Genomic DNA, 26,348 nt, shown 5'->3' with positions numbered 1-26,348 from the left:
ACGCATTTGATGCAGCAAATTGAGTCAGCTACCTAAATTTATACTAACTTAACAGTAGTTGGATATGAAAGAAATGGGAAAGGTATTTTTGTGTATGTTTGTTTTAATATACGTTGGAAAAATTTTGATATATTACTATAATCTTCCCCCATTTACTTTTTGTTATTTTTGCGTTTTTAGTGAAATGTGATTTTATGATTGCATTTTAGAGATGGCTGCAGATAGCGATGGTGATCTAATTGAGACAGTTGTGACATGTGAAGGAGACCTCAAAGATCCTTATTTCCCTGAGAAGTTCAAGCTCATAGTGCAGCGTTTACGTGTGCTGTTGTGTGAAGGTACTATTTTCATGTTTCACTTATTAATTAATATTTTTCTAGTCTTCTAAATATCTCATCTAATATATGTCAGTATTTCAGTCTTCCTGCATACAAATATTTTAATTACTGTGTTTCCCATATTGATAGACATATATTTGTAGGATTTATTGTGCCATATTTACTGCAGCAGTTAAAGGAGAGACTAATTTATATTACGGTTGCTTGCACCAGTATGAAAGTATTTGTTACTTACTATGTCCTGTTCACTGTGCCTGTTCAATTTTGTATGGCCTTGCTATGCAGTGTCAAATACCTATCATTTTCCATAAATGTCCCTGCTTCTGTTTACTCAGTGGTTTAAGAAGTAAAGCACATTTGCTACATTACATTTTTGTCATGTTTGCCATTATCTGGTTGTATATCACATTGGAATGTTGCACTTGTATGTGGTCCAGGTGTTTCATTCCAATTTTCTTTTTGTAAATTTGTTAATTTTTGTGACCTAAAAGTTTTGGAAATTTTGAGTGTATGTGGGTTCAAATGGATGTTGATTACACTATTTATGCAGAGATCAGGAGGCTTGTACAAGACAGACCAGCATGCACAAGTGTGTAAAAACAGTCTTTGGAAGGAGGAGCATAACAACAAGATATTTATTAATGAATGTAATATTGTTCCATTAAGTTGCGGAGCTCAGGCAGAAGCTACAGTCAGTTGTGGTATTTGAAGTAAACCATTGTAGAATCACACAAATGGGCGAGACAGGAGATTGGATGGACTCAGCTGAAATGTGTTTCACACAAAAAAGTTTTTCTTTAGTCATTAGTAGCTGTTTTTCCTCTTCACTCTCACTCTGCATGTTATCCATACTTTGTTTAATTTACTGTAATGTGTTGTTCCTAATTTATTTCTGATAGTTTATTTCCTTGTCAATCCAAGCCTCTTCAACAGCTTGTAATACCCCTTACTTGTGCTCACCCTCATCCCTCCCTCAGAGAGCATTTTCTTCCATTCAGTTAATTCATCTCATTTATACTGTAGTTTGTTTCTGCTGTGTGTGAAAAATCAGTGACCTGTTTAAAAAAAAGTTTATAGGTGATACATATCTGTAGCAGTTTGCTGCTGCTGTTGTTGTTGTTGTTGTTGTTGTTGTTAAATACACACATCATGGGACTTTATAGAAACCACATTTTTGGGAAAGGGTGGGTTCTGAGGATTTTGCCTTAGTCATTTAAATATTATGATTTGATGTTCATGTATTCACTTGTTTCTTATATTGTACTTGAAAAAGAGAATGTTGTCAGCACAACTGCAGAGTTTACTAAACTTGACAGAAGTTCCAAGTGACAACAGATGAAGTGTAGAGAACCATTCATACAACAGTGAAAAGGGATTGAGGAAGTGTGTGTGATGTTAGTGATAAAATACAATCAGATGCTTACTGGGCAATGAGTTTTAGAGTATAACTGTACATATGTAATATGTTTTCACTCATATTGTACAGAAAATTACTTGGAGAGATTGTGTTTTAGTTTGCATCTAGGAAAAAAGTCTAATGAACAAAAAATATATTATTTGTGTAGTGCATTTCCCATATCTATTTCCTCTTAATTAATTTCAATATTTCTTTATTTTAGTATACTGCTGTGTCTATGGTTTATGGATTATCAGTCAGTAGAATTCTATCTAGTTCATTGTGTTTGTGGGTTGTATTCGCAAGTAATAAAGTTATCTTCCCTGCATACCACTTCTGTCTTCATTATTATTATTATTATTATTTTGCACAGACGGAAAGCTGTGTTATTGATAATGCATAAAGTGTGTAACTAGTGCTGTTAGTTGCACATTTATGGAAAAATGTTTATTGCATGTTCCAGAGTACAATTGGAAAGGTGGCAATTTCCTTGTGTTTTCTTATTGATTCCCCCTCCCCCCAGCTCTCCACACAGATAGATGTATAGTCAAAATGTGAGATTTGCTTTGTGCTTCTTCCATTTCCTTTTTCACTATTAGCACATAATCTTTCTTTATCTCTGTTACTGTATATTTGAAATCATCTTCCACTACCCTACTTGTATATGTAGGTATTATTTATCAGTACATTTCTTTGCATTGTTTACTGTATTGTGACCCAAGAACTTCATTTTATTTTTCTGCGCTGTGATCTTAGTACCTCCCTTGTGGTTGGTAACATTTATGAACACACAATTGTATTTTATTTGTTATTATTATTTTCTGTTATTATTCAGTACTGATCAAAGCAACAATAAAACTGCAACTTATGTAAGCTCTCCAAACCTATGTGAAGTGTCCACATACTTCGGGAAGAATTTTAAGAGGATCTGGTTGGTATGATTCTCCACCAGTGCATCAGAGACATTCTGTAGTACAAATATGATCCTGAGTAGCTGAAAAAGAATTGCATGATTACTAGAGAAAGGTGTTCTGATAGAGAAGATATGTTTATTACTTGGTTTAAAAAATATATTTTGTGAGAACTTCAAATATTGTCTATCTATCTCCATGTCTTATGTTGGTATTCAACAGTTTGGGTGGAAGTATGTTGTAAATTTGTAAATTGGAACTGAAAGACGTCTTGTGTGCATAGCTTGCAGATCTGATTTCAGCAAGCAGTGCAGCAAAGGAAAGTTTAGTAGCAGATAATATACAACTGTGGCAGTTGATGGTGGACTGTAAATGTTTCTTATTCTTCTAAAAGCTAAAAAATGGTAAAAAATAAACTTTCATTTACAGTCTATGCATTCAGAAGGTTTTGTCAGGACATACTGGACGCAATGCTGAAGATGTTGTTTGTTGAATATTGTACTTCATACTATCTGTCTTGTCAAACTATAGGTGATTTATAAGTTTCATCATATTTTATAGTATCGGGCTGACAAGAGATTATTTATAGGTACATCTCCAAAGGAATGGAGGATGAATTATTGTTACATTTTTGGTATCACTTCTACACCCAGGAATAAACTATTAAAAGCCTTATAGTACAATATGATAATCACAATTGAATACTTTTTCTTTCTAAATTACATCTTACTACCCATATACCTGGCACTTTCCATACATTTAGCTTGCTCATAATTTTAACTGAAAAGTTCTTAATAATTCGTCACAGTGAAAATTGGATTTAGTTTTTCGTTTGCAGTGAAAACTGTCGCCATAAATTCTCTTGCTGTATGTCAAGCTGGTTATTTAGTGTTTATGCGATTAAAAAAAATCTTGCACTTTTTGGACTGAAGTTGGAAATCGCCTCCAACAGGTTGAAGGAGACAAATCAATCGCTTCTATTGCAGTTTTTTATGGTGACTTACAGCTATCTTCTGTGCTATCACACACTGTTCACTTACATGTCTGTCATATAGCAGGAAAAAATGTTTACTTATATAAGTTCTTTTACCAAAATACCATTCCTTTCCTCTCAGAGACACTGTCGGACTAATGTTGAAGATATGCAATACCATTGTCTAATGCTTCCCGTTGCTGTTTTATAGGAAAAGCAGAGTCCCTTCGAGTATCAAAGGTGGAGCCATGGAACTCTGTGCGTGTTACATTCACAATTCCAAGGGAAGCAGCACTTCGTCTGAGGCAGCTCGCACAGCAGGGGGATCAAGCTCTTACACAGCTTGGTATACTGTCGGTGCAGGTCGAAGGAGACCAGGCAAGTAAAATGAGATAGAAGAAAGTGTGTCTGATGTGCACAGCATATTTTATTTTGTTGCTATATGGCCCAAATATCATGCACTACTTCTTCTTCCTCCTCCTTGTCTTCTTCTTCTTTCTTTCTTTTTTTCTATGCTCATATGCACGTACAGAGAAATAAAAGCAGTATTGAAAGTGAGACTTATTTTGTAAGAACTATGGATACTATGTCCCAGTTATCTGATATCACCCAAGGCCACTACATTTCCCTGTGCTGTGATAGCACACCTAGCACCCATTTCCTAACCCCTTGGAACTATCACAGTGTGACACACAATCATTTCTTTTTTCAAGGTCAGACCTGCAAACAAATTGTTGGATATGCTGTCGGTACCTGCGTAGTACCATCTTCTCTAACTTTTCGTGGATCACCTAGCGGTTGGCTTAGATTCATTGTTGATACCTTTGAGACCTAGATGGTGAGAAGGGCATTTTGTTACTTCCTCCAGAAACCAAAGTCTCCTCCCAGGTTGCATCACTTGGTATTTGTCAGCTCTGTTAGCTCCTTGTCTAAATGTTGATGTCCACCACTTAGATGACTCCATGAAACAGTCTGTTCATATCAAACCAGCAACCACCCATGTGTTGAGCCTTTGCAAGCAGACAAGTTCCTCTTCAGTTAGTCCAGAAAAAGATAACCTACACCAGTTATTTCTGTGACAACAACAAATCCCTTCCTGTGTTGACAAGTCACCAGGTGGTGCTCCCTTCATCAGGGTTTTGAGCTAGCTCATGCAGTGTTCTGAGATGAGGGTATCCTACCCTCATTACCCAAAGTATTTTTCAGTCACCCACTCAACTTACACCGTATCATAATACATTCCCACAACAAATTCACTCCCAATCCTTTGCTTACTTTCATAATTGTCCACCTAGGTGCTCAGGGTCACAACATGGACTGTAAGTGTCTGATATTCATTGCATATTTCTTCACCCAGGCAGTCGTCAATGGTACTGTCTGGCATCACTTTGCTGTTGACTTTGGTTTTACAGCACTTGGCCTGTCTGGTGGTTTCTAAACTATTATAAGGAACTTTCTTTTTGCTTTTTTATGTGTATTACTGTGTGTAAAAACTGTTATCACCTCCAATCTCTTGCTATTTTCAGTGTAACACCTGACGATGGGTGTATAAGAGCCTGAAACCGGTCGTGTTGTAAATAAGATAACGTCACAACTATAGTAGTATTTTCAACCTTGGGTTGTGAAAATGATTGTTTTTCATGTTTCTACAACACTTTTCACTCTGGTTCGTGTGAGACTACATCTGTGGTATAAGATAATTTACATAGTCCAAATAACGAGTAATTGGTTTTTCATTTTTGTCAAAAAAAAAAAAAAAAAAAAAAAAAAAAAAAAAAAAAAAAAAAAAAAAAAAAAAGAATCTTCATGTTCTCTTAATTTAAGGAATCTTTGTTAACAGCCTTTCATAAAATATTGATAATTAAGAATTTATATTTGAAATGAAAACAAGAATTTTGCGTGGGATATGTAATTAGAAACAAGAAGACCTGCATTATTCATAAAAAATGACAATGAATTTTACAATTACGAGATGAAAGTATTTCAAAATGAACCAAAAAAGTAGACCAACATGGGACTTGAACCAGAAATCCACTAACTACCATAGTATATCAATCTACTACATTACCAATTCCACCATACATCCAATTTATACTTGTATGGCAACAAAATTAAATATAGTCCCTCAGAAAACTTCAGAGTCCAATTTTTTTCTGTACATTTACTAAAAACATTAAGAACAACCTATTTCTCAGCACTTTTTAACTATGTTCCACACGCTTGTTTCACTAAGGAACTGGAAGCAGCCTCATCCATTTGCATACTGCATATTAACAGTCACAGCAGTGTATACAGAGGTATCTCAAACACACACACAAATTTCAAGCTTTCGCAACCCACGGTTGCTTCATCAGGAAAGAGGGAAGGAGAGGGAAAGACGAAAGGATGTGGGTTTTAAGGGATAGGTTAAGGAGTCATTCCTATCCCGGGAGCGGAAAGACTTACCTTGGGGGTTGGGGGGGGGGGAGGGACAGATACACACTCGCGCACACACACACAAATCCATCCGAACATAACAGATACAAGCAGACATATAGTGAGTGTATACCTGTCCCCCCCCCCCCCCCCCCCCCCCCAGGTAAGTCTTTCCACTCCTGGGATTGGAATGACTCCTTACCCTCTCCCTTAAAACCCACATCCTTTCGTCTTTCCCTCTCCTTCTCTCTTTCCTGATGAAGCAACCGTGGGTTGCGAAAGCTTGAAATTTGTGTGTGTGTTTATGTTTGTTATTGTTTCTATCAACGTACCAGCACTTTCGTTTGGTAAGTTACAGAATCTTCCACCCCCTCCCTCCTCCCCCAAGTGAAAGCATTGGTATGTCAATAGAGACACCTTCGTAACCTCTTGGTTCATCCCTATGAAATCCCCAAACCACCTTCCCTACCCTCTGGATCCTACCCTTTGTAACTGCTCCTGATGTAAAACCTGTCCCATGCATCCTCCCACCAGTCCTGTCCTGGAAGGTGTACACGATCAAAGGCAGAGCCATGTGTGAAAGTACCCACATGATTTACCAACTGACCTGCCTACACTGTGAAGCTTTATGTGGGAATGACCAGCAACAAGCTGTCCATTCACATGAATGGACACAGGCAGACAGTGTTTGTTGGTAAAGAGGATCACCCTGTGGCTAAACATGCCTTGGTGCACGGCCAGCACATCTTGGCACAGTGTTACACCGTCCTGGTTATCTGGAAACTTCCCACTAACACCAACCTATCAGAACTCTGGAGATGGGAACTTGCCATTCAATATATCCTCTCTCTCGTTACCAACCAGGCCTCAACCTCAGCTAATTTCAAGTTGCCGCCGCTCATACCTCACCTGTCATTCAACAACATCTTTGCCTCTGTACTTCCGCCTTGACTGACATCTCTGCCCAAACTGTTTGGCTTTACACGTCTGCTTGTGTGTGGGTGGGTGGGGGGGGGGGGGCGTGGGCGCTTCCGGGATTGGAATGACTCCTTGCCCTCTCCCTTAAAACCCACATCCTTTCGTCTTTCCCTCTCCTTTTCTCTTTCCTGATGAAGCAACCGTGGGTTGTGAAAGCTTGAATTTTGTGTGTGGGTTTGTGTTTGTTTGTGTCTCTATTGACATACCAACGCTTTACATACAAAGTTTGCCAAGGTAATCCCATTCCTGATGTCCAGGCGGAGCTTCAAGGAATCCTCAGAACCTTAGGCCCCCTACAAAACCTTTCACCTGACGCCATCAAACTCCTGACCCCAACGACATCTCGCACTCCTACCTTCTACCTACTTCCTAAAATTCACAAATCCAAACATCCTGGCCGCCCCATTGTAGCTGGTTACCAAGCCCCCACAGAACCCAGTCTGTTACCCCCAGAAACCATCCTTGTAACCATTGATGCCACTTCCCTACACACAAATATCCCGCACGTCCAGGGCCTTGCTGCAATGGAGCACTTCCTTTCACGCCAATCACCTGCCACCCTACCTAAAACCTCTTTCCTCATTACCTTAGCCAGCTTCATCCTGACCCACAACTTCTCCACTTTTGAAGGCCAGACGTACCAACAATTAAAGGGAACAGCCATGGGTACCAGGATGGCCCCCTCGTATGCCAACCTATTTATGGGTCGCTTAGAGGAAGTCTTCTTGGTTACCCAAGCCTGCCAACCCAAAGTTTGGTACAGATTTATTGATGACATCTTCATGATCTGGACTCACAGTGAACAACTACTCCAGAATTTCCTCTCCAACCTCAGCTCCATTGGTTCCATCAGATTCACCTGGTCCTACTCCAAATCCCATGCCACTTTCCTTGACGTTGACCTCCATCTGTCCAATGGCCAGCTTCACACATCCATCCACATCAAACCCAACAACAAGCAACAGTACCTCCATTATGACAGCTGCCACCCATTTCATATCAAACAGTCCCTTCCCTACAGCCTAGGCCTTCGTGGCAAACGAATCTGCTCCAGTCCTGAATCCCTGGACCATTACACCAACAATCTGAAAACAGCTTTTGCATCCCGCAACTACCCTCCTGACCTGGTGCAGAAGCAAATAACCAGAGCCACTTCCTCATCCCCTCAAACCCAGAACCTCTCACAGAAGAACCCTAAAGTGCCCCACTTGTGACAGGATACTTTGCGGGACTGAATCAGACTCTGAATATGGCTCTCCAGCAGGGATACGACTTCCTAAAATCCTGCCCCGAAATGAGATCCATCCTTCACGAAATCCTCCCCACTCCACTAAAGAGTGTCTTTCCGCCATCCACCTAACCTTCGTAACCTCTTGGTTCATCCCTTTGAAATCCCCAAACCACCTTCCCTACCCTCTGGCTCCTATCCTTGTAACCGCCTCCGGTGTAAAATCTGTCCTATGCACCCTCCCACCACCACCTACTCCAGTTCTGTAACCCGAAAGGTGTACACGGTCAAAGGCAAAGACACATGTGAAAGCACCCACGTGATTTACCAACTGACCTGCCTACACTGTGACGCTTTCTATGTGGGAATGACCAGCAACAAACTGTCCATTCGCATGAATGGACACAGGCAGACAGTGTTTATTGGTAATGAGGATCACCCTGTGGCTAAACATGCCTTGGTGCACGGCCAGTACATCTTGGCACAGTGTTACACTGGGAACCTGCCCTTCAATATATCCTCTCTTCTCGTTACCCACCAGGCCTCAACTTCAGCTAATTTCAAGTTGCCGCCACTCATACCTCACCTGTCATTCAACAACATCTTTGCCTCTGTACTACGATCTCGACTGACATCTCTGCCCAATTTCTTTGCCTTTAAATATGTCTGCTTGTGTCTGTTGTGTCTGTGTATGTATGTATGGATGGATGTGTGTGTGTGTGTGTGTGTGTGTGTGTGTGTGTTGCGCGAGTATATACCTATCCTTTTTTTTCCCCCTACATGATGTCATTTTGACGTCATACACAATATCAACAACCGCATGAGTGGCTGTCAATTTTCATTAGCATGCAGTATGATTTATCAGTGGCTAATGCCTCCATGTAAGAGTGCTCTTTCAGGAGTGAATTATTATTGTCAATAATTTACAAATTAAACATGAAACTTGCTAGTTTTATAATTTGCAGTATGTCTTTTCAGGGTAATAAGAGTGTTGAAAATTTTATCAAAAATACTTCTCCATTATCATTAAATGTTACATTATAATGCATCAACAATATAAACCTTGAAGAGAGAGTGTGATAACCAAGACAGGAGACAAACATCACATAATTAAGTGCTAGCGTAATGAATAACGCGTGCTTTCTGGACTTGAAGGTGTGGTTTCGCATCTGATCAGATGCAAATATTTATTTATATATTTATTTGTTTTCATGTTAGTGTTGTTAACATGTTCTGGGGCCGTATGAATGTAATACAAGTAAATTCTGCAATAAACAATGTTATTTACATTCCATCTGCTGTGACAACAAAGGATGAAATAAATGTTTTGTGATTTCCAAATCTGTGGTTACGCAGGAACCCAAAAGGACACCTTTAATTAAAATTAATGTTCTCCCTTTTCACAAATATGTGGCGATTTCCGATTGTGTGTTTAGGCAGGAACCTAAGGAAATAACATTCATACTCTTTCATGTCACAGATGTTTCGCTGTGTATTTACGAATATGTGGTAATTTCCTAGTGTGTGGTTAGGTGGGAACCACAGAGTGCAATTTTAAATGCTGCGACCAAAATTAGCTGCAATGAAATTCATATTCTTTCTCCTCACAAATATTTGGCTCTTTATTTCCGAATATGTGGTGAATTCTGAGTATGTGGTTATGCAGGTGCCTATGAGGATGGCTTGAATTTCTGTGAGTGAATTGAGGAACAACAACATTCATATTCTTCCTTGTCACTAAGGCAGTAGCCGATGATGTGGTCATCAGTATTGTATTTTATGTCAAAATGACATGATATTTGTGAGAAGTGTTGTGAGAGTGTTACCCATCCAGAACTGGTATCAAGGCATCTGTGTTGCACCATGAGCCATAGATGACAGGGGTGAACAATAGCTGTAGAAATGGGTGCGGGTGAATATACTTACAGTTGTTCTCCAACTGATCGCCCAGAGAGCCAAGTGGCTACCGGCAGTGTCTCTTTAACGATCATTCGTTGAATGTTATGTATGAGCCTGAGCAGCAGGCACCTGTTTCATGCACCCATGTTGACTGCTGTTCATCAGCGACGAAGGTTGGAAACTACATGTCAATATTGCAACTGGATGTCCATTGATAGACAACAGATGCCTTTTTCGGATTAATCACATTTTATGTTCATTCGGAAAGGTGGCCATTGGCGTTTATGACGTGAAATGTCTGACAGCAAACACCCTACAACAATCATACGAGGGTTCAGGCCGGAGGTGGGAGCGTTATGGTCTGGGAAAACTTTTTGTGGCATTCCCTGGGTTATCTCATCATTCGGAAGACACAGTGGATCTACACAAGTTTGCTTCTATCCTTGGGAACCAGTTCACCCCCTACATGCAGTTTGTTTTTGCTTGGCACAATGGCGCCCCCTTTCAGGACAGTGCAATGTGTCACATAGCTAGCAGTGTATGTATGTAGTTTGAAGACCATCAGGATGAGTTCACTGTGCTCCTCTGGCCACCGAACTTCCTGGATTTAAACCATTCAAGAATCTTGGGACCACTGTAAACAGGATGTTTGCGCCATGGATCCTTGACTCAGAAATTTAGCGCAGTCGCCATCGCCATGGTTCCACAGAGCTGTCGAAACTTTTCAGAACCTCATTGACTTTCCTTCTGCACGCCTCACAGTGTTCCATTGCGCAGAAGAAGGTTATTCAGCCTGTTTGACAGGTGGTCACATTAATGCAACTGGACAGTGTATAACCTCTGCCAGAGATGCTGGACATAAATTTTGTCAGGAACTTATACTACTATTTGTGTAGACGGTAGTAAATTGTCCTTTCTCCCTCGCTAACTCACATGCTCGACCAGCCAGCCCCCATCCTCCCATCCTCACTGCCATTTTTCATCCTCGCCACCCCAACATGAGCTCCACTCCCAGCCCCCTCCACCTTAACTGGTCTTCCATAAGCCACACTCCCATTGCTTTCTACCATTGCTTGTTCTCTATCCTCAGCCCGTTGCCAGCCTTACTGACCCTTCACCCTTGCCCCTTCAGCCTCACTGACCCTTCACCCTTGCCCCTTATAAGCCCTTGGCATACCTCTCTGTCGTCCTACATTGCCATGCCTCGCTCTTTCCTTGCTGTAAACTTTCCATTCACTAAACCTTCCCCATCACCGTACCCTCCCCATCTCTCACAATCTTCCCCCTCATTGTAGCCTCCCCATCCGACTAAACCTTCCCCACTCGTGTTACCTGCCCCCTTCAATGTGTGCTCCCAAATTCACTGTGCATACTCTCCTTGCTATGCACTATTCCCATGCCACGTACTACCCTCTCGATGATGACCCCTCTAACAGTACTTACCCATTTCAATAATACCTACCCCATTTCCATAACCTCCTTCCTCACCAGCAGCTTCATTCCTGCCCCTCCACTCCTTTCTACCCTGCATTACTGACTCCATCTCCACCTATCTATCTCCACCCCTGACCACCTGCCCTCAGACTATCTTGCACCTGACAGTTTGTATACGATTTTCCCTTCAATGTCCCTTGCATCACCGCTGTCAGCATCTCTCATGCCAACGCCGTCGACGTCCATCGGCCCAACACCGCCGATGTCCCTCAGACCACCGCTGTCAGTGTATTTCGTCCAGCCACCCTTGCATTCCCACTCTCGATGTCTTTTGCCCACCATCCTCAACATCCTTTGCCCTTCTGTCCTCAGTCTCGCAGTCCGTCTGACCTTGCCATCCTCCGTCCGTCCGACCTCGCCGTCCTCCATCTGTCCAACCTTGCTGTCCGGATTTCCTTCATTCGTCAACCTGACTTTCCTCGCCCTTATGTCGTCGGCCCGACTTTCCTCACCCTTCTGCCATCGGCTTAACCTCACTAGCCCTTCTGCCGTCAACTAGGCCTCCCCTGCCCATCTGTCCTACAATCTACCTTCTGCTCCTTTTCACCCTTCTGTGCGTGGCCATCCTTGGGTATCTACTACCTGCCCCCTTGCTCTTCTGTTCACAGCCTCCCTCAACTACTCACCACCTATCCCTTTGCTCTTCCGTCCAGGTCATTGTCGACTGTCCACCTCCTGCCCTTTTGTTCTTCCTTTCCTGATCTCCCTTGACTGCTTGCCTTCTGCATTCTATATGCTTACATCCCTGTTCTTCCATCCTTGGCATCCCTCAATGTCCACCCATGGCATCTTGTGACTTCTCATCCTCAGCCTTTTTTTACTCTCGTCCTTTTGCTCCTTTTCCTACCCCTCTTTTGGTTCTCCTCTTTGCTCCTGTGCCTTCCCCTCTTTTGCCTCTTGTGTCTCTCCCTTTTCCCTGTCATATCCTTCCTTTTGATGCCTTGCTTATCCCTCCTTCCTTATCCTCCCATTGCTCTCTTGCATATCCATCATTTCGTACCCTGTTTCTCCCTTGGTTTCCCTTATGTGACAGTGATTTTAGAAGGATGGCTTGTCAATATATTACATTAAACCTCCAACATTCATTTATGAATAAATACTACCATTCTTAGGCACACTTGCCTTTGTGTGTTGTATTTCTTGTGTGAAAAACCACATACGTGGAATTAAATTACTTAAGATATTTTGTACACTCCCAAAATTTTGGTATTGTGTGTACATATAGGAGGCAGAACTGACTGGTTGTGGGAAGGTACTACATCTGGGACAGGGTTGCCGGTTTTATTTGGGTTTGGCCGGGGGGGGGGGGGGGGGGGGGGTGCAGCCTTATTAGCCCACACTACAGATATACTCCAAAATTATAGAATGAGTAATGACTCCCTGTTAGTTTTTCTGTCTTGGCACTCTGAGATTTGAAGAAAGCTTTTCACACAGTTTCAACAAAATCTGAACTTCAACTCCTTGAGAAATAAGCCATTGGCCCTACTAACTGTGTTAGTCTGCCGAATATTAAACAAGTAAATCCTGTATCTTCCAGTAGACTTAATCATGATGGTGAGAAACTCAAATTGGAAAGAGGAGTTAATCAGAGAGATTCTATGTCACTAAAGCCATTTACAGCAGTGCATTTTCAAATTCTTGAACTGAGACAGTGAATCTAAGACAGAGAGTGAAATATGAGTAGACTAAAGCAATATATAATCAACACACTGGACAAAAAATACTGGAAGTTTACATTTAATTTGTAGAACCTGCCGATGACACAGTTGCCTGGAGTGATTCTGATCAACTAAAAATGTTTTTCAAAATGTAACTTGCTGGCTGACTATAGTGTGTAATAAACATGTTTGTACCTGTTTTGACTTTGACATTAGAAATAGTGTGTTGCTTAGCAAACATTGAGGAGATGAAAATTGTTAGGAGGGATAAGAAAACAAAAATATATTAGGGTACTAACTGGAACAAAAACATGTAACTATAGTGAAAATGAAATTGGTGTGGTCAGAATTATAAGTCCAGGTGAATGGGTGTTAGTTGGACCTAGGAAGCTCTTTACTTTATTATATTCCAAAAGATAAGGAAAGACAGAGTATGCAGTCTAGTACCAAATAGATTGATGACATAAGAAAACATGCAGGAGCAACGTACATTTATATAGTTGAAGATCATAATGAATTGAAAAGTCAGATGCCAACATACACCCTGCAATGGATGTCAGGCGGCAGTTGATGAATGTCTCTGTGCTGGACCTAGATGGCTGACAACACAAGCTAACAAGCAGTTGTTATTTTTATTATTGAAGATGGGGAGAAAATATGTATGTAGTGAAACTGCTCTTCTACACTATTTAAGGAACTTCAAAAGTGGTGGTAAATTACTTTTGAAGAATATTTTATTTATGTTACTGACCTTTAATTTCAAACATAACTTAAATACTAAATTAGTACATTGTTACATACTACTTTTTTTCCTTAAATGTTAGAACTATGGAGTGTTTCACTTCCTTTATTGTATTTATGGCTGGATTTACATCCACAGTTTGAGGCACAGTTTTGTCAACATCATATTCACATCAACACATTAATCCTTCCTATGCTGTGCTTTCTTTCCATCCCCATCTGATTCCCATATTGAACATTTGCCTCGTACCATGTAGTACACAGACATACCTTTTCAACAGTCGCAATTTTGTCAACAATGTGCAGGATATCTTGCACTGAATCCTTCAGCTGCAACTTTTTCTATATCCAAAATAAGGAAACTTTCAATTATCACTGTAATTACCCAAATCTCTTGACCAAATCCTCTCCCTTGATCCTCTTGGAAGAAGCCACATTTTCAGGAGTAGTTGGTGATGGAAAACTCTGATTTTGTAAAAGTTTGCTCCTTCATCAAACTAAATGCCTTCCAAACAGTTGTTTTCCTGTGTGTAATTGTGTTAACACAAATATGGGTGCAAATTTTTGTTATAAATATAGGAAATTTGAAGAGACCAATAAAAAATGTTGTAACAGTAGGAAAACTTTAATTTCAGGGACATAAAATCAGGTTACTGTAGAATACAGTTCAGTGTCAGCCCACACAGACTTGGTCTCAGTGCTAAGTGTTAGCTTCAGGTTATGATGTAATGGCGTTACGATGTAATTCACGTATCCTACTCATTTTTTACTTTCTCCAAACTTCTGCACTAAAATACTGTTTTTATCCTGTAACAGTATTTACATTATTGTAGAAGCATTTGTAATTCCTTGTGTACATCTAATTCATTTTCATCTGTAGCTTACCGTCCATTTTCCCAAGGATTACATTTCACACACACACACACACACACACACACACACACACACACACACACATATATTCAAGGAATCCGTCTGTTCAGATCTCTCCCTTTCCCTGCCTTGTTTCCCCCATTACTCATTCTACCCATAGAATACCAGTTGCAGTGCTGGTACAGTATAACTGTGAGGCGTATGTATGTGTGTGGACATTTATATTCTGTACTAGTTAGCTCTGAAGAAAGGCATTGTCCGAAAGTTTAGGTATGTTTTCAGTCTTGTATATGTACCTTCTATCATCAGATTCCTCAGTGACATGGTGAGCTGTAACCTTTACTCCTTCCATTAAAATTTTTTCATTAACTTATTTGTTTGCTGTAGGAATGAAAAGACTAATGTTTAATGTGTCACTTTTCAGGTATTTATCATTTGTCTGTACAAATTCAGTAACACCCAATTGTGGGCTTAGAATTTGTCAAAAAAAGGAAAATCAGAAGAGACATTTGTAAACTTTTGTGGTAAAAAGTTTTCATCAACCCAACTGGAAGTTTAATTTGAACACTACAGTGTCACTAGGCATGGCCTTATTGTAGATGATATGTCCTTGTTATCCTGTGACCTATTAAGTAACTTACCCAGCCTTTTGGTGGGAGACTTGAAGGTTAATGCAGTCTCCGAACCATGGTGCAACCTGTCATTTTTCACACATGCAAATCATTGCTGGTGTGAAGGAAGTAATGGGTGACAGTTGCAAATAAAGATTGTCTGCTGAACCTGTGGGTTTGTAATTTTACACCTTTCCACTTTCAACCAAGCCACAAATTAGGCAGACATATAATATATGTATTAAAAGAAAACAGGTTTTTGAATAAGAGAGCAGAAAGGGCGGAGAGAAACTGAAATGCTTGACAACAAGCTGATTCATAAACCAACTGTTAAAGAGATCTGGATGTTCATTTCAAAGTCAAAAACCCAGTAGGATGTAATGTTCAGTTTAGTTGTGAATCTGATTTTTTTCGTTTATATATATATACAGTTTTTTGCAATAGAGGAAACATTACTTTAAAAGTTACTAATTATAGTTGTTCCTATTTTGCAGGTAATATCATTGAGGATTGCCAGTCGTTTTGGAGGAGAGAGTCAAGAAATTGTCCTTCAGACAGCTCCAGGGAATGCAGACGAACAGGTTTCCCTGCAGCAACCAGTACCATCAACATCTGGAATATCAAGTGCAAGCTGTCCTGACACAGCAGCTGTGGCAGCTGCAGGACTAGCACGTGGTGTTGTGCATCTACTGCAGCAAGCAGTAGCATCAAAATCGGAACCACCTCCTGCAACCACATTTCGCAGTCCAAATGTTGTTGCACCTACAGACGGAGACCCTATACCACCATTTCCCCAGCCGAGACGATCGCCTGGCATCTCGGGAACACCACCTGGAACAGCCTCCTTGACAGCAGCTTCGTCTGCACCAGCAGGTGGCACAGTACCTGCAGGTCCTGCTCCTGCTTATCCAGGCCCCTTTCCATTTGCCAGTATGACTCACGCAGCACATGCTGCTGTGCGTGACCAGCCTTTTGTTTCATCTGCTGCAGTTCCTGCCCCAGCTGCAGCACACCATAATTTTGCAACACCACCTCCACCTCCATATCCAGGTTCCCAAACCCAGCCTCAACAACAGCAAGCTGTGTACAAGACAACATCAGGACCTGCAGGTCTCAGGCAGCCGCCTAACTGTCAGGTTCCTGGTACTGCACCTGTGACTGCTGCCAATGTGGCTCTGTCGAGTCCATTGCTCGTCAACTTGTTGCAGAACGATGGCAGTGGAGGCCCACCTGCCAAAATGCCTCCACCAGTGTTGGCCGATAGGCAGGCCAGAGCTCGTGCAGCTCTGGTTGTTCAACAGCAACAGCAGCAACAGTTACATACTGCTGTTCGGCGAAAGTCTGACGGTTCCCTCATTTCTGTGCCTTCGGAGGTCCCAGCATCTCCAGCCCCGCCGGGAAAACTCGCCCATCACCCTCGTTCTGCCTTTGCGGGTGTTCCGGCATCACCTCCAGCTGACGGTCCTGTCTCCCATCCACTTCCTTCTGGTCATTCTCGTCTGCAACAGGCACCACCTGTGTCAGGCACTTCACTTCAACAGAACCAGCAACCAGTGCCTCAACAATCTGCACAGCAACAGCAGCAGAAAACGTATAGTGGGTCCCTACACACCCTTCAGGCTCCCCGTGCCCAGCAACGACCTTTGCCCGCTCCCAGTCCTGCACCTCCTCGCCCTCAGGGATCTTCATTTCAGCAGCAACAGAATTCACTACCAACAAATCCCCCACCATATCCTCGCACTGCTCAACCGGTCATCCGACCTCAACAGCAGCGTGTCAACCAAATCCCAGCGAAAGAATCAGCAAGTCAGTTGCGACCACAGAAGATGCCAGGCGCAGATTTTCAAAGATTTGCAGATATGAGACCAGCTGTGCCTGAAGCTTCGAAAGCTCGACATAGTGCTCCCAGTCAGTGGCCACGAGGGTCAGCTCCACCTTACAGTTACCGGATTTCCACTGAATCCAGGCCAAGGCCAGCCATGTCACCGCCAGTTTCTCCACCATCAGCACCTGAACCACCAGCGTCACCTCCATCAGAACTAACATCATCTGGGAAGAAACGTCAGTTCCTCATTAATCCACTGACAGGTCACTTAGAGCCAGTAGCAAGTGACAGTGGCTCAGACGGTGAGACAGAGGCATCTACAGCAGCTGCAGACGACCCATTCTTCTGCTTTCCATCTCCTCTCAATGATCGGTCCAACTCTGTGTTTTCGGATGATGATGATGATGTGAGCAGTACAGTATCACGGAGAGCTGACACAACTACTACTGATCAGTCAGACTCAGAAGCTACTGTTCGTTCCACTGGCAGTGAATCATCCATGCCATCTAGGCATCCACGTTCCAAGGTAAATGATCTCTCTCTCTCTCTCTCTCTCTCTCTCTCTCTCTCTCTCTCTCTCTCCCCCCCCTCCCTCCCTCCCTCCCTCCCTCCCTCCCTCCCTCCCCTGCCCTCTCTGTCTCACCCCTGCCCTCTGTCTCACCCCTGCCCTCTCTGTCTCACCCCTGCCCTCTCTGTCTCACCCCTGCCCCCTCTGTCTCACCCCTGCCCTCTCTCTCTCACCCCTGCCCTCTCTCTCTCACCCCTGCCTCTCTCTCTCTCTCTCTCTCTCTCTCTCTCTCTCTCTCTCTCTCTCTCTCTCACCCCTGCCCCCCCCTCTCTCTCTCTCTCTCTCTCTCTCTCTCTCCCTGCCCCTCTCTCTCTCCCCCTGCCCCCCTCTCTCTCCCCCCTGCCCACTCCCCTGCCCTCCCACCCTCTCTCCCCCCCTGCCCTCCCACCCTCTCTCCCCCCTGCCCACCCACCCTCTCTCTTCCCTGCCCACCCACCCTCTCTCTCCCCTGCCCTCCCCCCACTCTCTCTCCCCCCTGCCCACCCACCCTCTCTCTCCCCTGCCCTCCCCCCACTCTCTCTCCCCTGCCCTCCCCCCACTCTCTCTCCCCTGCCCACCCACCCTCTCTCTCCCCTGCCCTCCCCCCACTCTCTCCCCTGCCCTCCCCCCACTCTCTCCCCTGCCCTCCCCCCACTCTCTCCCCTGCCCTCTCTCCTGCCCTCCCCCCACTCTCTCCCCTGCCCTCTCTCCTGCCCTCCCCCCACTCTCTCCCCTGCCCTCTCTCCTGCCCTCCCCCCACTCTCTCCCCTGCCCTCCCTCTCCCCTGCCCTCTCTTTCCCCTGCCCTCCCTCTCCCCTGCCCTCCCTCTCCCCTGCCCTCCCTCTCTCCCCTGCCCTCCCTCCTTCCCCCCTCTCCCTCCCTCCCTTTCATCCTCCCTCCCTCTCCCCCTCCTTCCCTCCACCCCTCTCTCTCCCGCCCTCCCTCCCTCCACCCCTCTCTTTCCCTCCCCCTGCCCTCCCTCCCTCCCTCCCCCTCTCTCCCTCCCCCTGCCCCCCTCTCTCCCTCCCTCCGTCGATCCCTCCCTCCCTCCCCCTCTCTCCCTCCCTCCCTCGATCCCTCCCTCCCATGCCTTCCCTCCCTCTCCTCCTGCCCTCCCTCTCTCCCCCTCCTCTGCCCTCCCTCCCTCTTCTCCCCCTCCCTCCTCTCCCCCTCCCTCTCCCCCTCCCTCTCCCCCTGCCCTCCCTCTCCTCTCCACCCTCCCCTGCCCTCCCTCTCCTCTCCCCCTCCCCTGCGCTCCCTCTCCTCTCCACCCTCCCCTGCCCTCCCTCTCCTCTCCCCCTCCCCTGCCCTCCCTCTCCTCTCCCCCTCCCCTGCCCTCCCTGTCTCTCCTCTCCCCCTCCCATGCCCTGCCCCCTCTCTCCCCCTGCCCCCTCTCTCCCCCTGCCCCCTCTCTCCCCCTGCCCCCTCTCTCCCCCTGCCCCCTCTCTCCCCTGCCCCCTCTCTCCCCCTGCCCCCTCTCTCCCCTGCCCCCTCTCTCCCCCTGCCCCCTCTCTGCCACTGCCCCCTCTCTCCCCCTGCCCCCTCTCTCCCCCTTCCCCCCTCTCCCCCTGCCACCTCTCTCCCCCTGCCCCCTCTCCCCCCTGCCACCTCTCCCCCTTCCCCCCTCTCCCCCTGCCACCTCTCTCCCCCCTCTCCCCCCTGCCACCTCTCTCCCCCCTTCCCCCTCTCCCCCCTGCCACCTCTCTCCCCCCTTCCCCCTCTCCCCCCTGCCACCTCTCTCCCCCCTCCCCCTCTCCCCCTGCCACCTTCTCCCCCTGCCCCCCTCCCCCCTCTCCCCCCTGCCCCCTTCTCCCCCCTGCCCCCTTCTCCTCCCTGCCCCATCTCTCCCCCTGCCCCCCTCTCTCCCTGCCCCCCTCTCTCTCCCCTCCATGCCTCACCTCTCCCCTCCGTGCCCCACCTCTCTCTCCACCCTGCCCTCCCCCCTCTCTCCCCTCCCCTTCTCAATCCCCCTCCTCTCTCCCCTCCTCCTCTCAACACCCTCCTCTCTCTCCTCCCCTGCCCTCCAACTCCCTCTTCCCCCTCTCCCCTCCCCTGCCCTCCCCCTCCCTCTTCCCCCTCTCCCCTCCCCTGCCCTCCCCCTCCCTCTTCCCCCTCTCCCCTCCCCTGCCATCCCCTCCCTCTTCCCCCTCCCCTCCCCCTCCCTCTTCCCCTCCCCTCTCCCCTCCCTCTTCCCCCTCCCCTCTCCCCTCCCCCTCCCTCTTCCCCCTCCCCTCTCCCCTCCCCTGCCCTCCCCCTCCCTCTTCCTCCTCCCCTCTCCCCTCCCCTGCCCTCCCCCTCCCTCTTCCCCCTCCCCTCTCCCCTCCCCTGCCCTCCTCCTCCATCTTCCCCCTCCCCTGGCCTCCCCTTCCCTCTTCCCCCTCCCACCTCCCTCCATTCTCTGCCTCCCTCCCCATCCTCTGCCTCCCTCCCTCATGTCTTACCCTCCCTCTTCTCCCCTACCCCCTTGCTTCCTCCCTATCCTTTTTCCCACCTCTCTTTCCCCTACCTTCCCCCACCCTCCCTCCCCCCATCTCCTTTCGCTCTCCTCTGATTTACTCATTTTTCTAAATTACAGCTGTTGTTTTTCCTGTATGTCTAGAAGTGGACCAATGCCATTAGTTACACAGTTTGTGGAGCAATGTATTTGGAAAGCATGTGATGTAGACTCTTTAAAGTTGCAAGATTTTCATCAAAAGTATACAGATTATTTCTTGCCTTGTGATATGTTGCTAATCCAAGATAATCAAACCTGCATCAGTATCAGTTTGTTTAATACTACTATATATTATCCACTGTAACAAGAAATATAAGGGTTTTTCAGAAAGTATCCTCCATTTTATTGTGGCACTAGTATTCGTGCGCGGAGTGCCCTTATTCAGTAAGCGTTCAGATGTGAAAGTATGAACCTCGTTCTTTTCACATTCACTTAACCTCAAACTAAGAGAGCTGTAATAAAGTGGAAAAATCCCATGGAATGCGAAGTGTGGACAGTAATAAGATTTCTTTCAGTGCCAAACATTTCAGCAGCAGACAGTTATAGTTTTGTAGTGTATACTGTCCAGGCATTATGAGTAAAGGTGTGGTGTGACAATGGGTCCGATTTTTTAAAAAGTGGTAGAAGACAGACACCCATGATGTAGAGAGGAGTGCTAAGCCTTCAGCTGTGAGTAATGGTCTGTCCAAGAAAATGACTAAACAATTTGTGAAAATCAAAGATTCATCTTCTCTGAACTTTCTGAAACAGTTCTCGCAGATTTCTAGTACTTTTTTGTATGATGTTGTCACTGACAACTTAGGCTGATGAAAGTTCTGTGCTTGGTGGGTATTGAAGTTACTTATAGAGGTGATTTCACACTATTACGTGAAAGGAAATTTTTTGAAGAGAATTGTGAATGATGACGAAACGTGGGTGGCATACACAAACACAAAAAATGAAATTTCAGTTGATCTCTTGGAGCCCTACGAGTCCTCTCTGCAAGTTGAAGGAAACCCGCCAAGTTATGGCTGGGTTTTCTTGGTGTGCCAAGAGAGTCTTGCTGGTTGCAATTATAGAGCATGGAATGACAGTCACTTAAAATGTCGACTGTGAAACTAGAAAGAAACTTAAGTGAACCATTCAAAACAGACACCACAGTATGACGACATCCAATGGGACATTTTTAATCATCCCCCATATAGCCCAGGCTTGGCGCCAAGTGATTTCCATCTCTTCACTCACATGAAGAAGTTGCTTGTGTTGCAGCACTTCAATGCCAATGATGATGAACGTAAAAATGCCTTGATAGACTGGCCAGGGCGGGAGAATTTTATGAAGGAGGAATTTGTAAATTAGCGAAACAGTATTACAAATACTTAAATTTAAATGGTGACTATGTCGAAAAATAGCAAAGACCTGTAGTTTCGAGATACATATAATAATTTTTTCTGTACAGCCAAACATAGGCTAATTTCCGAACCATCCTCATTATTTGCTAGGAATGTTGAATCATTTTTGTTTTGGCACTCGCAATGCATTTTCTCTTTCATTGCATAATCATTTTTCCTTTGTCTGTGCAAAACTGACACATTGCTGATCTATTTAAATGAAAGAAAAAGGGCATTCACTAGTGCTGTCCGTATTCTAGTCCCTTGCTGTTATTACTAATGGTAACCACTGCATATGACTTCGTAGAGCTATAATTTACCTGCGAAAGAGTAACAATAATCCTTTCAAAATTACAACAGGCCATTTTACTTCTTCATTGTCTGTCATTTCTGGTCATTGATGCCTACCTTGCCATGGTGAGTATTTAATCAGTATTCTTATTGTTACAGGTATCACGGGATTCTGCTCAAAGCCCTGCACCGGGAGAGTCAATCAGGCTACGCCTAAAACTTGAGAAGAGTGAACCTGCTTACAAGGTAGACGTCTCATTTGTCAATGTACCCCCAGCCCGAAAAGCAGCCGAGGTGAGGGCTGCACACACTCAGCAAGGGCGACTTTTTGGAGCACAAGGAGGACAAGCAGCTAGTGGGCAGACTAGTGAAGAGCCTCGTGTACCCCCTCTCCACATATCACTTAGAGGTCGAAATGCTGCTGTTGTTGTAGGCTCCCGCAAGGACAGAAAGTGGCAGGGCAGTACCAACAAGGATGTGATAAGTGGACCACATGGCTCATCACAGACTGCCTCCAGTGTTGCTTCTGGAAAACGTTCGTCTTCATCCTCTTCTGGCAAATTAAAGTGTTCCTCTTCAAAAGTACGTGATGCTTTGTCAGCAGATGGCACAGGATCGGCTTTAAAATTCAAGAAAGTGGTTGGGGTTCCAGATGGTATGAATCAAGTGAGTAGCCCACCGGTAGTTAAAATCAAGAAGCCTGGGTTATCAGTTCCAAGCGAAAATGCCAACCATGTGTCACCGTCTTCAATTATGAGGATAAAGAAGCCAAGCACTAGTAGTCTAAGTAGTTTGGAGAACACATCTGTTCCAACTGCTTCTCCTCTGGTGCGACTAAAGAAACCAGGAACCTTGTCTGCCACTGTACCAGATGGCTTGAATGCACCTGGTTCAGTAATGAGGATCAAGAAGGCTCAAGAAAGTGCCGAAATTTTAGACGGACATGCACCAACTTCACCAGGTCCTTTTGTACGCATCAAGAAACCCCCAAATTCAAGTGCTATCTCGTGTACATATTCTCCTTCTACATCACCTGCACTCAGTAGCAAACTTTCAACAAAAACTTATTCAAAATGTGATATATCAAAACGGGATACTACTGGTAATTTCTTAAATGACAGGACAGCTGCAAGTGTCGGTGGCAGTGATCTCGCAGGCAAAGTGAAAGTGAAGTGCAAAGAACGACGGAATGAACATGATGTTGAAGATGTACCATTGAAAGCGCGATTGAAAGAACAAGATGGTTCTCCAAGTGTAGATGTTGGTGTAGTGAGGAAGTCTCCTGCATTTTCCCCCGATCCTGCCGAAACCGGACCAGGTCGGCCTGAACCTTCACCACACAAGTTGAAACGCAAGGAGTCACGTAAGAAATCGCATCATGCATTGGAGAGGGATCGAGACAAGGAAAGGGACAGGGATCGTGATCGTGATGTGGAGTCACTTCCAAGTGGAAAGTGGCACACAGCAGTTGAAGAATTGCGGCGGACATCTCGAATCCCAGTGCCTGAGGTAGAAAATGGTGTTTCACAAAGCCTCAGGCACAGTGCAGATGACAGGGAACTCGGATTCACAGGTAAGTCATTGTTCATGCAGAATTACTTGTTTTTATGAAACTGCTGTACATAGAAAAAGAGCAATGGAACTTAATCAAAATCATCAGTGTAAATAAGAATAATCCTCCATCTGTAGGTTGGATTGTGACTACACAGTGTTTTAGCAAATATGGTTGTATTGGAAGTGGTATCTCAGACACGCACACACACACACACACACACACACACACACACACACACACACACAAAACACTACTGCAAGAGTGATAATCTTGTTGATTTATCATTCAAAACCTAGTTTTTTTTTTAGTGTAGTTTGGCTGTGAATGGGAGGAATGGTTACAATACTAAGTTTCTTATCACTAGACTGTAACTGAATGTCCTGTATTGAATTATCTATCTGTTTGCACTGTATTATTCAGTGCTGCAATGTTGGTAGCGTCCTGCCCACTTTGATGGGGATATTATGATCAACAATTTCATGCAGTTTTAGAGGAACGGGCTATTTTTGTTCTTGTCCCTTCATTCTATCACACATTGATTTGTAATTACATAAGCCTTGGCCATACAAACATCCGTTGACATGTTGGTGGAATGACTAGCACATCACCTCTGTTCAGCCTTATTACATGGAGAGGGACAGGTCATGATATCATGCATCGGATCATTTCCAAATTCAATGTTTCTTATGTGCTATAGGTGAGATTCATATTGGTGTGGGGTGGAGGGAGAGGGGGGGGAGAACAATTAGGAACAGCTGCCTGTCAGGCAGACCAGTGTACTTTCAGTCTTACACCTATTGATCCACCATACATATATTTTCAGCATAAATCACATAAGATTTAGTGTGTTTAGTTAAGATGTCTGATTGACTCTCATTGGGAAAAACTTAAGTTTATCGAACTCCAGGAATATCTCTGCAGGGTACCATTTTACCTGAAGTGCAATTATGATCACACTTACCAAAAAAGTGATGACATGTTTCATATTTAGTAAATTGTATCATTCAAAAAATCAGACCCCTTAAAGTACACTTAACTCTGTAAGACATGTCACTTTGCCAGGTATTTTCAAAACCATTTGCCTTCCACAGTTATTTAGGTATATTTCATCTAAAAGCTTGTCTATGATTTTTTTAAAATTTATTATGTGATGTCCAACATATGCTGGAGTGATTAAGAAAACAGAGAATACATTAATTATTTCTTGTCTTTATAGAATGTGTCACTGTCAGATTAATGGATTCCACCTATAATGTAAAGCAGATGTGTTCCTCGTCTTGTACTGTAAATGTGAATATCTATCATTGTCAGTAATGACTGTATACAACAATTATTTTATTACGCTATAAGATAAATATTGGTGTGCCACTGACAATCTGGTTTGTAACATGCTTGAACCCTAATTGGGAAACAGAGAGACAGGACTGTTGTTAAAGGCTTGATTTGTTTTTTGGCAGATAATGTTTGAAAATCTGCTCAGCTATGCAACTGTAGATTTTGGTTGTTCCCCTAAATCTTTTTAGCAAATTGTGGATGGCGTATTGAATTGATGTACTCCCTGACCTTCGTTCTGAGCATAGACTTTGTCTCTGATGGGTTAGTGGAGTATAGCAATGAACTTTTTTTTGTATTCCATAATTACAAAATAATTCTTGTTTTACAGTACATTTTTCAAACTCTTGTACAAAAATATATTCAAGAAATCAGAGAAATTACATGTAACTGGCAAGGTGGCCCCTTTTGTCCCCTTACTGTCAATTCTTGGGTGATAAAACAACTTCCCAGAAATCCAAGGTATCAGTTACATGATTTAACTCATGTCGAATTTTCATAAAGGAGTTATGGTCTATCTTTATCTCGTTTGGCCCATCACTTTTCTCTTTGATATTTTATAACCTGTACTGATCTCATATCTCCATACTAAGCAGAATAGTTGTGTACACACAGGTTCACCGAAAACATTCACTTCCTTTCCTTCTTGTCAAATCAATATTAAACAGTTCTTTCAACCAATTAAAGATGATTTCACCCCTGTCATCAATAAAATGTTCTGTCCGCCGATCTTTGCTGACCGTAATGACAGTGAGCTGTTGTCCAATGATAGTTACAAATAGACTTGAAGAAAAAATGTAGTCAACTGAACAAGTAGTTAATGTCTCTTTATTGTTAAGAAATGTTGGCAAATTGGCAGTTTTTTGAACAGTGTTGTTGAACCAAAGTACTAACCAGCATTTAATTGTCTGTTTAGCATGTGCTGCACTCCACTTTTAGTAACGTCATTGCTGTCACTATTTTCCACTTGCTCAAACGAAAATACAAAGCAGAATGATCTGTGTGGCATATATAAATCTGACCTTACTGCACCAAGAATTTTTCAGGACAGTTGTTTTCATATAATGTCTTTGTGAACAGATATATAATGATCCCACAAATGATGAAGAAGATCAGTGATGGCTGTTCAGTCAATACCAAAAACTCTTAAATCTTGGGACAACAGAAACAATTGTGTTCTGGTGCAGCAAGCGTTGGAATAATGCGAGCAACAGTAGTATAAATTTATATATTTTCTCTTTATTTATCTTCAACACAGTGATGCTTTACAGTCGAAAAAATTGCAATAAATCGAATAATAAAAGCAGAGAGAGAGATTGTGGATGAAGTCTTGTTGTTGTTGTTGTTGTTGTTGTTGTTGTCTTCAGTCCTGAGACTGGTTTGATACAGCTCTCCATGCTACTCTATCCTGTGCAAACT

At 43.9% G+C, this 26,348-nt stretch overlaps 1 protein-coding gene across 3 annotated transcripts in view; it reads left to right on the top strand.

Moving 5' to 3' along the window:
* The window catches only part of LOC126278523 (nascent polypeptide-associated complex subunit alpha, muscle-specific form-like), a 60,367-nt gene that overhangs the window by 2,787 nt on the left and 31,232 nt on the right, over positions 1 to 26,348 (top strand). For all 3 annotated transcript variants that reach the window (XM_049978691.1, XM_049978690.1, XM_049978692.1), the window contains exons 3-6: positions 210 to 338; positions 3,830 to 3,996; positions 16,010 to 17,866; positions 22,202 to 23,615. In XM_049978691.1, the coding sequence (XP_049834648.1) occupies positions 212 to 338; positions 3,830 to 3,996; positions 16,010 to 17,866; positions 22,202 to 23,615 (3,565 nt within the window). In that variant the 5' untranslated portion in view covers positions 210 to 211. The remainder of the gene's footprint in view (positions 1 to 209; positions 339 to 3,829; positions 3,997 to 16,009; positions 17,867 to 22,201; positions 23,616 to 26,348) is intronic.

Source organism: Schistocerca gregaria, chromosome 6 (genome assembly GCF_023897955.1).
Source record: "Schistocerca gregaria isolate iqSchGreg1 chromosome 6, iqSchGreg1.2, whole genome shotgun sequence".
Lineage (NCBI taxonomy): Eukaryota > Metazoa > Arthropoda > Insecta > Orthoptera > Acrididae > Schistocerca > Schistocerca gregaria.
This window is presented reverse-complemented; position numbering and strand designations above follow the sequence as displayed.